This window comes from Cupressus sempervirens, chromosome 2, assembly GCF_028749045.1.
Source record: "Cupressus sempervirens isolate cs-2001-9-10 chromosome 2, ASM2874904v1, whole genome shotgun sequence".
Taxonomy (NCBI): domain Eukaryota; kingdom Viridiplantae; phylum Streptophyta; class Pinopsida; order Cupressales; family Cupressaceae; genus Cupressus; species Cupressus sempervirens.
The window spans coordinates 425,214,076-425,231,590 of NC_143119.1; the positions used below are offsets into that span (position 1 = coordinate 425,214,076).

Genomic DNA, 17,515 nt, shown 5'->3' on the forward strand with positions numbered 1-17,515 from the left:
GCAACTCATGATGACTGGTTGTGAACTTGGGTTAAACACAAAGTTATAGTCTTCAATTGCTTGGAGACTTCCCATCTCCATTTCCACTTTTAGGTCAATGAAATCGAGATTGCTTCATTGTATATCTACCTGGGGGTTAAGTTCTCTAGACCCCACTTTAGCATGAGACTTGCCATGCAGACTTGGGTTAACAAGGGGCTTGGTTCCCTTGTTTTGGAGAGGCAGTGCTTCAAAACCCACTTTTAGGACACCACATCCAAGATATTGATTTTGGACTCCCTTTTCAGACCAATTGTGCTCTATAGTTCTTTGATTTAGGGGCCCTCCCTTCAAGAATTAGATTGGACTTCAGTTGCACGGATCCAGATCAAGCTTCTTCGTTGTATCCTCATATGTCATCGGTTCACCCCTCAGTGTTATTTTTGCCAAGTTTGGTGCTCATCCTTTTAGGCTCGGTGTCATCTTTGATGTAGTTGGGTTCCTTCATCGTCTCCAGAGCTTCGTTGATTCTTTTGAGGGTTGTCATAAATACTCTTATCTTGCATACTATTGCTTTGAGATGATTGTGAGAACTGATTTTACTTGTAGAGCTTCTTGTTGGTATGCTCAAGTTGTTGCCTTGCTGAGTTCTATGGGTGTTATTATGGATCATCTTCCCCCTTTCCAATTCTCTTTGGATGCCCTCGCTCACCTCCTCCCCAATTGGCAAGAGCTGAATGAGCATGTCAGACTCAACATTTATAGACTATATCTTTGCATGACTTGGAGTAACCCCGCAGGGGAGCTCTGATCGAGGATGGCCTTTTACGCAAAGCACTTTTTGGATCTTCGGGATAGGATTATTCTATGCCCCTCGTATCTTGCCTGTTGTTGGAATCATGCCCTCCTTATCTCCTTGGGTTCTTTAAGAGTGGGCTCCCATAGGCTCCATATTCAAATGGGTCACTATATATAAAGTTGCTCGGATCTGTCGTCTTTGCCGCCTGGGGGAGGCGGACACCAAGATGTACTTTATTTTTTGATGCCCCATTTACAATGAGATTAGGTTGAGATTTTACTGCTTGTTTCGTGATTGCAAATTGCACGCATCTTTCTTCAGATATATCGACCATTGGTGCCTTTCTCTCTACCTCCAAGAGGCTACGCGACATCGTGACACCTTGTAGCTCCAATTCCCATCGACACAGGTTTTGGATCAGCTTATCAGCTCTATCTCCATGTGTATGTCTTGACACAGAGCTTGAAGGGGTCGCTGGGCCCACCAGGCTTGAGACACATCAAGTCTGTGAGGCCTCGTAGGGAATACTCTTGGTGACAACATCCAACCTCCAAGGCCCACCCTCACCCAAGACCGTATTCTTCAATCATGGACTACTCAGCTAGGGTGCCTTAGTTGCTTTTGGCTTTGTTCTTCTGGTCTCTTGGTTGGTTCTTTCTTGCTTGTTCTTTACCTAGACACTTTTTGATGTCCCTCTGTTGGCTGTGGCCTTGTTGTATGCTTTCCAGTCCCTTAGAACCTCTTTGTGGTCTTTTGTTGGACATGAGTAGATTTATCTTATCTTATATACACAATGAAATGTCCCATTTCTGATTTTAAATGATATTTCAAGCCTCTAATCAGATTTTCAAAATCAAACAACCAATATCACAAAGATCCACCAAATTTCCCAATAAACCCCAAATCGAGTATGCCGGAAATAGTGTCAAAAACTTCACAGCTTCACATATTATTAGTAAATCTGAAAGTGGACATTTTTATAGAAATTTCAGCAGCATAACAGCCTACAAAATGACATTTTTCAGATCTGTATAACATTCATACAATAGCTCCCAAACGGCGGATAAAAACAATGCTCATCGGGCTCCCGAAAACAACATAGAATAGCCCGGAAACACCACAAAAACACTAATAATTTATCACAGAAGTATAATCACGACCAAATACATATATTCAGCTCTATTTTAACATCTAAAAGTTTGAAATACAGCAGCAACCCAAACTGATATGAAATACTCAACCGGAAACACCAAACTCTTACAAAAAACACACCCGAAAAACCACAAATCTGCACTGTTCAGCACAAAGGCAAACTCTGCATGAGCATGCACATGGAATGGCTTCAAACTCCCGTCCTTAGCCTTCCTGTAAACCTGCAAACTCCCGTTCTTGGGTCTCCTTCTCCACAGGTTTGGCAGCCTCTGAAGAATAACAAAGAAATGAGCAATTATCAAGTTCTGGAATGAGCCCAAAATGCCTCCAAACTCCTTAAAAGAGGGCATAACCCTAACTCACGTCCAAGAGGGGTTAATAAAACAAATTTTAATAATAATTTTCATTTATTAGTCCATTAGCTTCCAAAGATTATCCCCTTTTTCCGAAACTTCACCTTTTTGGGCCTGCCTGCCTTAGAAAAGATTATTATTTTTAATTATTTGAAAAGGGGACATGACACACAATAAAAGTGGAGTTTAGAAAATTCACATTACCAGCGCATAGCAGAATTTAATTCTGCATGCTATGGCTCATGGATGAAATGACCTTAGGGTAGGCTAAATTAGATGTGCCCAAGAATAGCGAGACATTATCTACCAAGGAACAAGAGACATGTACATGTTACAATTCATAATATGGTTATGGTATTGCCATGGAGCTGGAGGTGGCATTAATGGGATCAGTTGTTTCTGCTACATCTATTCATCTGGGATTGAGTTGAGAAAGAATGCAGGGATCTTAGGGAACTGAATGTCTTTGTAGCCTTTTGGCTTCTGTTTAAAATATATCTATGGAATGATTGCAGTAGTAGTTCTCATAGAACAGAAGGAAGTTTGAAATTATGCTGTTCAATCATTCAATGTCATTTTGATACATAAAACCAATAGTATAAGATGTTCCTCTTCAGCTTATGGTTCTCTTCAGTCACAATGGAATTATATGTCAATGATTCAGGTCTTGTACTTGTAGAGGTGACAAAAAGTCAGGTGGGTCAATGTGTAGCCTTGTCATTTCTGTTTTTGCTTTGAAAGGAATAGTATAAGTCTTCTTTTGGGTACAATCGGCAGGATACTCTGAAAAATCGCTCAACTGCTGCCTGATGGTGAAAAAGTGTTAAAATTATAATAAAAATTTGAAGTTTCTCTCATAAAACCCATAGTATATGTTGTTTTGCTTCAGTTTTTGTTCCTATTAGGTAAGAATAAAAGTTATTTGTTGATGATTAAGCTCTTGCATATTCAGAGGTGACAAAAAGTCAGGTCAATCTGTAGCTATGTGATTACTGTTTTTCCTTATAAAAAAGAAAAAGTATATATCTATTTTGGGCATGATGAAGTGTAAGGTCTGAATTTTTTTTGAACTGCTGCTTGAATGTGTAAAAGTGATTAAAAATTTCAATCTTGAGGGATTTATGACAGACAAGACACCCATATTAAAAAATCTGCCATTCATTTCAATAAACAGGTTGTTATTGGAAACTTTCCATATTTTGATGATACTACCCAGTTTGACCTGGATTTGAATGGTGTTGACATGTTTATTGAATAGCCTGGGCAAATGTGACTTGACCTCTTTATTGAATAACCTACGAAAATGTGTCTAACTGGAATGGGAAAGGTAGCAGGTGCTAGTTTCACCAGGCATTGTTACTGCAAACCTGGCAAGTACAATAATATGGATTTTATTTAATGAACATGTTTGGAGTCCTTTCACTGAGATTGCGCCAAACATCCCCCTTTGAGGTAAAACCAGCCGTATTTGGTATTATTTAATGTTCCATTATCTCATAGGTGGGCCAGTTTTTCAAAAGTTAGCTCACATATATCCAGAACCAAATCTTTTTTGGCCTGATAGTTTAAAATTTGTAAACAGTTATTTCCATGAAGAAAGCAAGAATAAAAACATACTTAAAAGTTTTTGTGGTCCTTAAATTTATATAGTTAAAGTGTCCTCTCCTTAGATATGGTAGTTATAAAATCGCTTTCTTTTCTGTTGCCCCTTAAATGGAATTCTTTCCATATTATTCTGCAATGGTGTAAGTCTGTGTCATGTTTCACAAGAAAATGTCGAAGAGTTGTCCAAAGTCATTATACATTTTCATATTGCACTAATGTAGTTTTTACTGTTTTGTTAACTATCTTGCAGTATAGTGGAGCAAGGAGATTGCAGGATGCTATTATTCTTGGATTTCAGTTACAAAGGATCCCTGGACGTGATATATCTATCCCGGAATGGTATTCTCATGCAGAAAATGAGCTTGGTCTCCGTCCTATGGTACCTAGTAAAGATAGAAGTGGATTTAATATAACTTGTGCCAAAGAACTGTAAGTTTAGAGTGCTTTTATTTATTTTTTCACATCCATTTTGACATTTGCGAGTGGATCTTTCCATGCTAAGAATCTCATATCTTATATCTTAATTAGATATTTCGACGAGTTCAAGATTCTCCATGGAGAACTGCATGGTTTGCCAGACACAGTGGCCTTTCTGAAGAGTTTGGCAAGCTTGGATTTCGGTTTTAGTTCAAATGAGAAAACAGAGAGGCGTAATGTTCGTGAGCGTTTAGCTGCAGCTGGTTTATTCAACTGGGAGGTCTCTGTTTTTCTAGCTTTATGCATTTAGTGATTCATGTAGTGTGTGTCTTCTAGCGCTGAATTTTCTGTAGCCATTAGGAAGCTGTGAGATTTATAGACATGAAAATTATATCCTTCTCTATGTGTTCATGCTACTCAACTGCATTTCTAAGTGCATTCATACCCACAAACTACTTTGTGAGTCTACATTAACATAACTTTTAGTCAAGTTTGAAAGTTTGATCTCTTTGGCAACTTGTTTCACACCCACTAAATTAGTTAAGGGTCTAATGCTTGAGAACATTCTAGCACTTTGACATCTTGAAAGTTGATATAAACTATGTGGTTGGCTTTGTAATATCGGTGCTTTGTTGGTCAATTTCTTGGATATACATAGTGGCATATCTTAGTTTTACATTGAGTTTCAACAAACCAAGTTCCCATTGACAAGTGTCCACTGACAAGTACTTTGTTTACTGGGGCTTATCAAAGGGCATGGTTTCAGAGAAAACAATAAAGATGTACTGAAACTACAGTGAATGTCCATTCCCTTGGTCCTTGACGATGTAACTGCTTGAATATACTGTGTATATAAATAATAAATATTTTCTTTCATGTCATTGTAAAACACTATCTAGTATTATTGGGGGTTAATAGAGAATGTTGATGCTGAATTTGGCACCTAATCTATTTCATGCATTCACCTTAGCACTCAAAATGTTGCTTCTACTAGAGAAAGCGTGATGAATCCAAATATTGTGGAAGTTATCCTTTCTTCAATATGAAGATATATATCTATGAGAAATTTATTGAAAACTCTTATTAATGGAAAATGCTATGACACTTAATCGTACAGAGTAGATAAGACATCCTTCTGATTGCCTGAAACATTACTACTAAGCTTAGGCTATCAATTTATTTCAATATTAAGTATTACCAAGTTTTTTTGTAGAGTTGAAACTCTTTTAAAATTTGTTCCAAGTGCATTCATAATTAGAAAACCGTGTTGCACAGGGGAAAATGGTTCACACTAATGCTTCCATCATTTGATCCAATGGTAGAACGAAAACAAAATCCTGCTGTGTTATTTTACAAGTTTAGAAAAGCAGTGTCTTGGGGTTCACAATCTTAGTCACTCTAGAGTCTAAATAGTTGGTTGAAGACAAGAATAGAAATGGCATTCATGAGGCTTTGTACAGAAGTTGGCATCCACACATCTGAAACATTTGTATCTCACCTGAAATTTGGGGGTTTTAATTTGTTGAAAGTTCAAATTTATCTCAACATACCTGTGGATTAGGGTTTTAAAATTTAAAAACATGATGCAATAGAATACCTTGCGGTCAGTCTATCAATGATGGAAAAATTATATTGTTCAAAGCCATATAGCCCTCCCTTGAGCTCATTATTCTAGTAGGAAATATTTTATCAGAAATAAAGGTAGAAGACCTCAACATACTATAGTATGAGTTTAGAAAATCTTGTGATGAGTACTTTAGTATAATATTGTTCAATATCCCAAACAATTGAGATGGGGGTGGGGGGAGAGGGGGGTGAACTAGTTGTCTAATATTTTCTAATGAATTTCATAGATCCAAAATTGGCAGATTAATACATATTTTATCGGTAAGAGGTCGAAGACAAGATTAATTATTATTTTGTATTGTGATTAATCATTATTATTAATTTTTAAATTCAAGTAGACTCGAACCCAAGACCTCTCAGATAAGAGGCTCACAATTCACCATTGTGTTGTAGGCTCTTGCCTTAGTAGATTATTACTTTGTTCCATTAGTCAAATAGGATATAAACATGAAAGAGCAGACACATGAACCATACACAATGAACACCAAATTTCTAAGTGGAAAATCCAAGATGGGAAAAACCACAGAGAAGCTTCCCATGAATAAAATCATCAGCTAAGGTGATTTTTAAAATGGGCGGCTCACTATCAGAATGCTCATTTTAGGTGGGGTCACTACCCAAGGGAGCTCATTGTCCTAAGAAAGAAGAGAGAGAACATGGAAATCCACCAATGTAGTAAAACTGTAGGAAGCTACATTTGGCTCACTACCTCTAGTTTGTAACAACACTCATGCTCTACTCACAACTCTACTCACAGCTCTACTCACAACCCAACTCCGTGCTTTGGAAAACACTTATGATAGTATCTCAAGGATCTTCTTTCCAACCACTTCCTTACCAATCTATCACAATCATCCTCTTATTTATATTGATCTTTAATATATGAAATCATCAATTTGACCAATGACATAATTTGAAATAGGTCTAGATAAAATATTTTCGTGGTGAGAAGGAATTGAAAAGTGGACCATACCACACGCTACCTCGACCAAACCATATATTATTTATATGTTGCAAATGCTAAAGCCCAAGAAGAATGAATACCATTAGCAACAAATTAAAGCAGTGAGAGAAATGAAATCAAACAAACAATACCATATTCAAAACAACAGAGAATTATGCGTTAGAAAGTAAAATCCACACACACAACTTAGAGGAGGTAGGGGGCTGTGAATCAGTTATGACCAAATTAAATTTGAATCCAACTTTAATAACCAAAACAATGAAGCATAACAAAAGATAAATGATACACTGTGACAATGATTTATAAACTAGGGAAACCCTTGATTAGAGGGAAAACCCCAGTGGGGATGACACCCACAAGATAGTGTCCTTTGACCACACACATTATCCCTTTACATCCAAGGAAAACATCTTTCCTTCGTACCCTATCCAAATAACTAATTAGGTTGGCTTGTTAGGTCTTTCTCAATATACAATTGATTACATAGGACCTCATTGAGGCATACACGCCTTCTAAAGCATCATTACAAATATTACAATAATGTTTTCACATGCGACAATACAATTACAACTTTTTCAATAGTGATCAACATGTTACACTAACATAATTAACCATCAATGAAACATATCGCATGTTTTGCTTCCGTGACCTTTCTAGATAAGATAAGATAATGATATTAATGTCCAACGAGAGATCAACAAGGGTCTAAGGGACTGAATAGAATGATCTCTAAGACTTGCTATCACAAACATAGCTTCACGAACATGTCTTCAACCACAATCCAAGCTCGCTCACCTTAATTCTTACTCATTGATAAAATACAACCAATATTCTAACAACTATCTCTGACAACATCATCTGCACACTGGTCTGCTACCAGTCTTCACCAAATGAACTTTAACTCATCCAATACTCAATAGAAACATAAAAGAACATAGATGTAGCATATGTACTCATCCATGAACATAATCCTAACCTCGCATAGCTTTTCCTGTTCTATTCCAACTTTGCAGACCTCATAATCCTCTACGATGTACAGATTCACTGTGTGTCATGAACTTAAGAATATATGTTGACATCAATGATAAAACTTGTCATGAATGCAACGCATAACTAGCATATCTAAGTGCCAACCAGAATTGTAACCTCTAACATGGCATGATATTTGATGTTGTTTCAGAACTGTTGACCATTGGAAACCGAAAAAAGCACTGTTGTTAATTAACTTAAAACATTGCAAAACAAAAGCACAAAATTCCTTCTACAACTTATGCCTGGTTCTGAAAGATAAAATCAACCAAACAAACAAAAATAAAGGAACAAGCAGGTTATTTTCAGTTCTACAGTTTGTCCAGATTTCCAGAATAAGGTGGGACATTTCAGAGTACAATACTTATCATAAAATGATGTAATGGATAATATCTACCTCACTCTCATACCATATAATGATGTAGATCTTGGTGATTTTACAATCAAAAGTTGGAGAATATTATTCAAACCAAAAGCTGACAAATATTGTGAATGTTTTTTTTCCCCTTTTTACAAACTTCAAATAGATAACTCCAGTGCAATCTCAGTATTAGCTTTCTATTTTAATTGCATAAATGTAGATTTACTAACACAAGCACAATTGAAGTTTACTTGAGAATTTTATTTTATTATATTTTAATGTTTCCTTATTCATTACAGGCAATTTTATTTAATTATCACTTTAATTTAATATTTAATCCAATTATCACAATTTTAAGGTGAAATGTGGTAGGGGATGATACATGAAATATCCAACATGATCAAGATCTGTAGTTTCAGTTGTCTATCTTAAAAACAATATTGCATATCAAAGCGAGTGTACATGCTGGTACTTTGATTTGGAACAATTCAACTTCACGAGATGAAAATCTCAGATCTTTCAGTGGACTGTAGGATGAAATCTTTGTTGCCAGAGCTCCTGGAAGATTGGATGTCATGGGTGGCATTGCAGATTATTCAGGAAGCCTTGTTTTACAGGTAATTTCTAATTACATATAAAGAGATTCTTGGAGCATTTATCACACAAACAGACCTTTTATTTATATTTCTCCTAACAGTCAAGATCGTTGTTAACTGGAAGTAACTGGTGTAGAGCTCTTGCTATCATTATGTATAAAATATGTGATATGTAGGATTAACAGTCCAATGGCTGAATTCGTCTTTAGAGGAAAACAACATGGGATTTTTATTAATTGTTGCAGTTTCCTTTATAATCTTTATTATTTTTTGTATGATTTCAAGTGATAAGACTTTGCAAATGTTGGGATTTTAATATTTTATCAAATTCTTTTATCGAGTTTAATGATTTGTTTTGTACTATATTTTTTAATACCTTGAGGTTACCGAGAATAGAAATTTTTTACTAACACGATTGATTCTGCAGATGCCAATTAGAGAAGCATGCCATGCTGCTGTGCAAACGAGTTATCCAGGAAAGCAGAGACTTTGGAAACATGCCCTGGCTCGCCAACATGCAAGAGGGGAAGGATTTCGGCCAGTATTGCAGATTGTAAATTCTATTCTCAGGAATTTCTCGAATAAATATACGTTTTACTTTCAATAGATGTTTTGTTGACTTTGAACACACGTACTAGAAAGGAATCTGACTAGTTGATTTTGTCATTTGGTAAGAAGGTGGATAATGCAGCTTTTTGAATTGTATTTGAATAAGATAAACTGCTGGGTAGACAAATATATTGATCCTTGACATCCTTACTTTGAGAAATGTAAGCAATGATGTCTTTAGGATCAATCTAAATTTTAAAAAAGGCTTGAAAACTTCGATTTAAATGGGATAATTTGCTAGAAAGACATTGTATGGATCCTTTCAATAATGTAAGCAATGATCTCTTAGGTTGGATGAGACAACCTCTCAAAGTGGCACTGAAATCCGATTTGATGCAATGTAAGGGGAGGCTGATTAGGGATAGCTCGTTATCAATATTTCTATATTTTCTTATTGTTAATTGAAATTTACGGCCTTTGAACATTTTGATGTAGTTTTTATATAATATCTTGTGCTTTGTCAATGAGTGCACTTAAATTCTGTTAAAACTTCAATATTTTGTCTCTTTCTATGAAATGTGAATATCAATTGAACTTTAATATAATATGTAAAGATTCTATGATGTATACGGTGATTGCCTTATTAATGCTACTATGTGAATATATGAATTTTCTGTAATTTATAGATATTTGCTATTTTTGTATGGTCATTCCTTATTGTCACCAAAAAATTGACTCTCTCATACCCATCTCTATCACCAAAAGGTATCCTCCCCTCCCCATCCCCAAAAGGTGTCCCCCTGTCTCTGAATCTTGGGGTAACATCGATTTTTATATGCATTTTGAACACAGTTTAGAATATCCAATTAGAGAGAAGGAAGATACTTGAATGAAATTAAATAGATATCTCTATTGGATAATATCAAATTAGAGAGAAGGAAGATACTTAAATGAAATTAAATAGATATCTCTATTGGATATTGTACGAAGGTAGATATGGATTTTTGAAAAAAGACACTATGCATAGGTAAGGGATAGATTTTTAGTGGAACATCCCTAGTTTGAACAGAAATACATAGCAGAAACTGTCTTTTCACTAGATATGAAAATGTCGAGTTATGATTTGTTTTCAGGAATATGACGAAGTCTATTTGAATCATGAGAAAGATAAGTTGATACAACATGAAGCAATTGCAGAAAGCATTGATTGTGAAGGCTAGACTTATGCACAAGTTGATTTCGAAAGCTATGAAGTAGTGTGTGGAGGATTTCAAGGTGATGACGAGGATCTTCTGAAATGTTGCATTAGAGAGGGTATGTTTTACAAATACTTCCAAGTGGAATTGAAGAAATTTTGGTGGGGCCATATTGTAGTTTAGAGAGATTCTAATGCTACCTTTTTTGAGGCATTGGAGGTTATACAACTAAAAGTCCCTAGTAAGAGTAAGAAAGGCATCCATTAGAATGCCAAAGAGGATTAATTTGTCTAACCCATGGAGGATGAGCATGATAAATAAGCATAATGAACAAGGAAACTGAGTGGCTTGATGGATATCAAGCCATTCAAGTCAGTGTTTTTATTTGTAGTTTGAGGACAATTTAGAATATCTAATTAGAAAGAAGGAAGATGCCCAGATAAAACATCTTACTTAAGTGAAATAGATGTTTGTACTAGACGCCCTAGAAAAGTGTTTCTGGATGTTTCAGAAAGTCATTATGTATAAGTTGGAGATAGATTTTCAGTTGATTATCCCTAGTGTGAATGGAAAACCATAGTAGAAGGTATTGTTACTAATTTTTTACACATGTTAAAATTTAGTTTTAAACATTGGAAGTGTTCATACAAGGTACATATTTCTGGTATTGGTATATTTGCATTCAATTCATATTCATTGCAAATCATATTTCATTCTGAACTAAAGAGAAGTAGCCAAATGTCATTTGTATTGATCTTCAAATAAAAAATAAACACAACTGATATTTACAACCGATAAAATGAAATGAACATGCTGAAAGTAAATACCTCTCACACAATTGGTTGTGAGAGTAGCCTCTAATCTATTGATATGTGTCTGTATTCTACAAAAGTGCATAAACATGAAAGAAAGGGCATAGATTGAGAGGGTCACAGGGCACCAGGTAATGACTGGTCCTTCTGAATATCTCCAATCCCACTTGTCCACTGCCCCGAACTGCATCTCCTCCAACTCTCTGAGTCTTGCATACATATAGAAGATGTGTTATATCCAATGGATCTAGGAAATGATGGAAACACCTTACCTCATGCTTTAACATTCTATGCTACAATCACATCATATACTCACATAAAACAAAGACAGATACCAACACAAAGAGGCAATCACGATTATTGCTAACATGTTTGTTTCCTGTGTAGAATCTTATTTCTCATAGGTATGCAGATATAACCGTAGGCTCCCACGAGGGTTATTGTAATGTTCCCGTCATAAAATAAATTATTAATCAAACATTGTTAATGGCCAATTAATTTAATATATCTCGGACCCATTTTTATTTTTGTTTCTATAAGTAGATGTTGCCATCGGCTATCTTTGTACACCCTCGGAAAGGTTTCTCTGACGGGTATTTAAGCACGACTTGTAGGTAGTTGTTGGTATGCATTTTGAATTATTTCTTGTACTACAAATTCTTGTTAGAGTTCTGGATTTGTTCGCCATTTCGAAAGTGAAAGATCTTCCATATTTGGCTTGTGCGGTTTTGGTGGGATTCAACCCTCAGCCTATTCCATTGTTGCATGTAATACTTGTTAGAGTGGGGTTGTCGTTACACCAAAAGATTGGTCTATCAATGCCCGATACAACCACTCAACTTATAGTACACAGGAGGCGGTTAAGCCCTTGTCATGAATCCCGAGGGGAGCACTAAACATTTATTCCAACAATCTCCCCTTCACCATTGCTCGAGGATTTGAGGATTCAAATCACTGACCAAGCTTTGATACCACTTGTTAGAGTGGGGTTGCCATTGCACCAAAAGGCCGATCTATCAATGCCCGATACAACCACTCAACTTATAGTGCACAGGAGGCGGTTAAGCCCTTGTCACGAATCCTAAGGGGAGCGCTGAACATTTTTCCAACAATATTTCGTTTGGATTTGGCAAATTGGAGCACCATCTTGTGGCAAATATTAATTGAGGATTATATGTGTTCAATTTCCATTCTTTTTTGGTGTTATCTAATAAATTCGGATCTAAAGTTTTATGTTTGCATTTTCCCTCCATCCATACACCATCCAAGGGACACTTACTATTACTTCACCATACATACTGTACGGCTTGGTTAACTGCATTGGTTTCTACCGTATGGCTTGGTTAACTACATTGGTTTCTACCTTATAGACTATTCACTGTATGGCCTTCTTGGCTCTCACATCGTACTTCCCTCCTCCCTTCAGTCACCGTACAGCCTCCTTGTACCACTGTACGGCCAGAGTTGCTCACTGTACACCATTTCTTCCCCTTGTATGACACATTTGGTGTTCAACAGCATACCGTATGGGCTGTACCATACGGCCTTCATCTTTGACTGTACACCCTTGTTGGCATCTGTACAAGCATTTCAAACTAATCATACTGCCCTTAGTTTACTATACAACTTCATCTCATTGTCTCCATATTGTTTGAGAAGAGTTGCAGGTACGGATCATTACAGTGGTATTAGAGCCTCAATCTTGCCAACTTGTGGACAATGAATGAGAGTTTATAGCTGGAAGAGAAGAAGAACCCATTCGGTTGATAGAATGGCTGCAGAACGGGAACCCACAATGGTTGAACTTGTGGCACTACTAAGAGAACTTGCGAGGAATCAGGCACAGATCAATGATACTTAGCGACTCATGAAAGAAACTCTCAAGAAATTGGTAGACAATGAAATATCTGGTGAACAAAAATGGTCATAATGCAGGCTTGGTGTCGGGTAAAGCAAACCTTCATCCAGCATGCTCTCGACCTTTTTCCCCATAGATGGGAGGCACCACATGGAGGGAAGCAACCAACCTTTGAAGAAATGCAAGAACAGTTGAGAGAAGATTGGAAGAATGCGAATTTAGGGGAAGATATATCCTAAAAAGATTATGCAGATTTGAGAATGAGATATTTGAGAGGCGAAAACTAAAGATATTTTAATGATGATCTCAGGAGGAAGTTGAGTAAAGTAAATTTGTCACCATTTGACAGATCTGGATCCATATTTGTGCAAGCGTGGGTAATGAAGGCGGATACTTCTAGCTAAACCCCATGCCAGAAGAAGCAATTAAATTTGTGGCCTCACACCTGGAGGGAGTAGAGCATGAATGGTGGCATCACGAAACCATCACACTGGGGCATGATCAAATCAATACCTATGTAGAATTCACTGAGAGATTGATAGATTGATTTGATGGTAAAGATTCGAAACTCAATTTCAAAGATTTGGCACAGTTGAGGCAAATTGGATCTGTTGACTAGTACATTGCGGAATTTTAGAAACTCCTTGTTTTGGTCACGGACATTTTTGAAAGAAGACTGATAGTGCTCTTCATGGACAGATTAATAGAACCATTGAAAGGTTGGGCAAAAGGGTTCAATCTGGCTACCCTGTGAGAGGCCATTAAAAAAGCACAGAGTATGGCATTATCATCGGCATCATCCTCTCGAGGTTACTCACATTCCAAACCCTTGGTGTTTTCGAGGGACAAAGATAATAAACCTTCGCCGAGGAAGTCGTCGTTGGACGAAGCTACTAGACAGGAGCTTTGAAGGAAGAAACTATGTTTCATCTGCAAGGGACCATGGGAACCTGGGCATAGATGCCTCTGTAAAGGAAAAATCCACTACATGGAGGTCATGTCCGATGATGACGAACACGAAGATATACCCTCCGAAGACAACCAACCCCACGAGGACACCAAAATGGTTAGTTTGAATCGTATGGAAAGAATTGCAGCATTTGTATGGCCTAGAGGAACTATCATCCGAGCCGGTAGCCCAAGGTGTACAGTGTTTCATGTACGGGGAACCCTTCAAGGACAAAAGGTTATGGTGATGCTCGATAGCGGAGCCACTCTAAACTTCATAAACTCATCTCCGGTGAAACGAAGAGGTCTACCTATGGAGATGCACGCAGGATTCCAGGTCAAGTTTGCCGGAGGGACTCTTCTGCCCTACACACACTTTGTTCCTTAGCTAAGTATCACAATGGCTAATCACATGGTGATAGAGGATTTCTTCATAGTGGACCTAGATGATATGGAGGTTATTTTGGGGATACAGTGGATGGAGACACTTGATGAATACACTCGGTGCTTAAAACAAATGGACTTAACTTTTGTTGTCAATGGGAAGAAGGTTGTTCTTTGCGGAATGGCCAATGAGGGACCCAAGGAAGCTTTTGCACATCGGATGGAGGCAATTTTCCGGTGTGATGACATTTCTTGGGCTACACACTGTTTTGTCTTGGTAGAACCCATAAAAGGGCAAGAAACGCCTGCCCAGGATGACGATCTTCAGAATATCTTGACTACTCATGATGAAGTTTTTATGGACATTCCTCCAGGCATACCTCCCCATCGTGGGTTTGAACTTTGAACATACTATCGAGTTGGAAGCAGGCGTCAAAGCAATCATAGCCACACCCTACCGCCATCCCAAGAAAGTCAAAGATGAGATCAAAAAGACGATTCAAGAACTACTTGAGAAAGGATGGATCTGTCCCTGTACTAGCCCTTTTGTATCATTAGTGGTATTGGTTAAAAAGGACAGAATGATGCACGTGTGTGGATTACCGTGCATTGAATAAAAAGACGATAAAAAATAGGCATCCTATTTCAAGGATCGATGAGTTGTTGGATGAATTACATGGTGCAGTTTATTTTTAAAAAATTGATCTTCGTTCTAGATATCATCAGATTCGCATGAGGGAAGAAGATGTGGAGAAGATGACCTTTTGTTGTCACTAAGGGCGTTATGAGTTCCTAGTCATGCCATTTGGATTAACGAATGCACTTGTTATGTTCTAGTCATGCATGAATCTCATCTTCAACAAACAATTGTGTAAGTGCTCATTGGTATTTTTTGATGATATTCTTTTTTATAGCAAAACATGGGAAGAGCACTTGAAGCATCTGGATGAAGTCCTAAGGATCATGAAGGATTAGTCTTTGTTCGCCAAGCGATCTGAGTCTAAATTCGGTATGACAGAAATATTGTACTTGGGGCACGTTGTTAGTAAATATCCTAAATTGGCCTCCCCCAAAATCACTCTCTGAGTTGCGAGGGTTTTTTGGACTGTGCAGTTATTACTGGAGGTTTGTAAAAGGATTCTCTCAACTTAGCGCCCCACTAACAGATCTGGCAAGAAAGGGCTCTTTCTAGTGGAATGAAAAGGTGCAACTCACTTTTGATAAGTTGAAAGAAGCAATGAGCACTTGTCCTGTATTCACCTTACCTGACTTCACTTGACCATTCATTCTGGAGTGTGACGCATCTGGAGAAGGCATTGGCATGGTACCAATGCAAGATTGACATCCCATAGCCTATGAGAGTCAGAAACAAACACAAGCAGAGCGTCTATATTCCATTTATGACAAAGAGATGTTGGCCATCATTCATGTTTTAACCAAGTTCTAGCAGTATTTGGTGGGTGCAAAGTTTATCATCCGTATTGATCATAATAGCTTGAGATACTTGCTAGAGCAACGAGACTTGAACAAAAGGCAACAAAAATGGGTAAGCAAGGTTCAGGCTTTTAATTTTGATATTGAATATGTGAAGGGAAAGAGCAATGTGGTTGTAGATGCTTTGTTCAGGAAACCCGCTATCTGCTTACTGATACAGATTTCAGCCGACTGGAAAGCACATTTGTTGGTGGAATATTCCAAATACATATTTTCGTGTGAGCTAATGGATGGCAATACTTAGGATGATCGGTACAAAGTGGTAAATGCTATCATTTACTATAAGAATCGGATATACTTGTGCTTGAATCCAAACTGAAGTAGAAAATCTTGAAGGAGGTACACAACTCACCCTTGGCTGGGCACCCAGGCTTCCTCAAAACTTACAAACAGCTCAGGGAGAGGTTTTCATGGAAAGGCCTTAAAGTAGACGTACTGTAGTATGTAAGAGAGTGTGCGGTCTGCCAGCAATACAAATCTGAACATACTCTACTCGTTGGGTTACTGCAACCTTTGGCTATACCAGAACAGAAGTGGGAAAGTATCTCGATGGACTTCATTATTGGACTCCCTAAGGTGAACAGGAAGGACCATATTTTCGTGGTAGTTGACAGACTGACGAAGTATGCACATTTCTTTGCCATTCCCTTAGACCTTCAGGCCACACAGGTAGCCGATCTATTTTTCAAAGAAGTCTTTCGTTTACATGGGTTACCCTAAAACATTGTTAGTGATTGGAATGGACAATTTATCAGTATCTTCTGGACAAAACTGTTTCTGTTGGTGGGAACACAGTTGTTGCCAAGTACTAGTTACCACCCTCAAATAGACAAACATATAGAGATTGTGAACAAGTGGTTGGAAAGCTACCTTTGGAAGTACGTTTCGACACAACAACGAGTGTGGGTCAAATGGATGCACCTTGGGGAATATTGTTACAATACCACCTACCACATGTCCATCGGAATGACACCCTTCAAGGCACTATACGAGTATGAACCACTTTCATTCATCAACACAGTACTGGGTGACAGTCGTGCACCAAGGGCAAGGATTGGCTTCAGGATGGACAAGACATCCTGAGATGCTTGAAGGAAAACTTACAAAAGGCGCAAAATTAACAAAAGATGTATGCTGACAAACACCGAATTAACAGAAGTTTTGAAGTGGGTGATTTGGTCTATCTCTGACTCAAGCCATACTGACAGTCCTCATTGAAGGAAAAGGGGAAAGAGAAATTGAAGCCACAATTTTATGGCCCTTATTGTGTAGTTCACAGCATCGGAGAAGTCACCTATGCGCTGGAACTTCCAAAAGGGAACCGTATTCATGTTTCTCATGTCTCCTGCCTTAAGAAAGCTGTGGGACGAAACATCACGGTAGTTGTAGACCT

At 37.6% G+C, this 17,515-nt stretch overlaps 1 protein-coding gene across 3 annotated transcripts in view; it reads left to right on the forward strand.

Annotated features, from left to right (window-relative positions):
• LOC149572907 (L-arabinokinase-like) overlaps nt 1-17,515 on the forward strand; it is a 245,053-nt gene that overhangs the window by 108,053 nt on the left and 119,485 nt on the right. For all 3 annotated transcript variants that reach the window (XM_089814011.1, XM_089814012.1, XM_089814013.1), the window contains 4 exons: nt 4,139-4,317; nt 4,417-4,585; nt 8,819-8,902; nt 9,309-9,434. In XM_089814011.1, the coding sequence (XP_089670137.1) occupies nt 4,139-4,317; nt 4,417-4,585; nt 8,819-8,902; nt 9,309-9,434 (558 nt within the window). The remainder of the gene's footprint in view (nt 1-4,138; nt 4,318-4,416; nt 4,586-8,818; nt 8,903-9,308; nt 9,435-17,515) is intronic.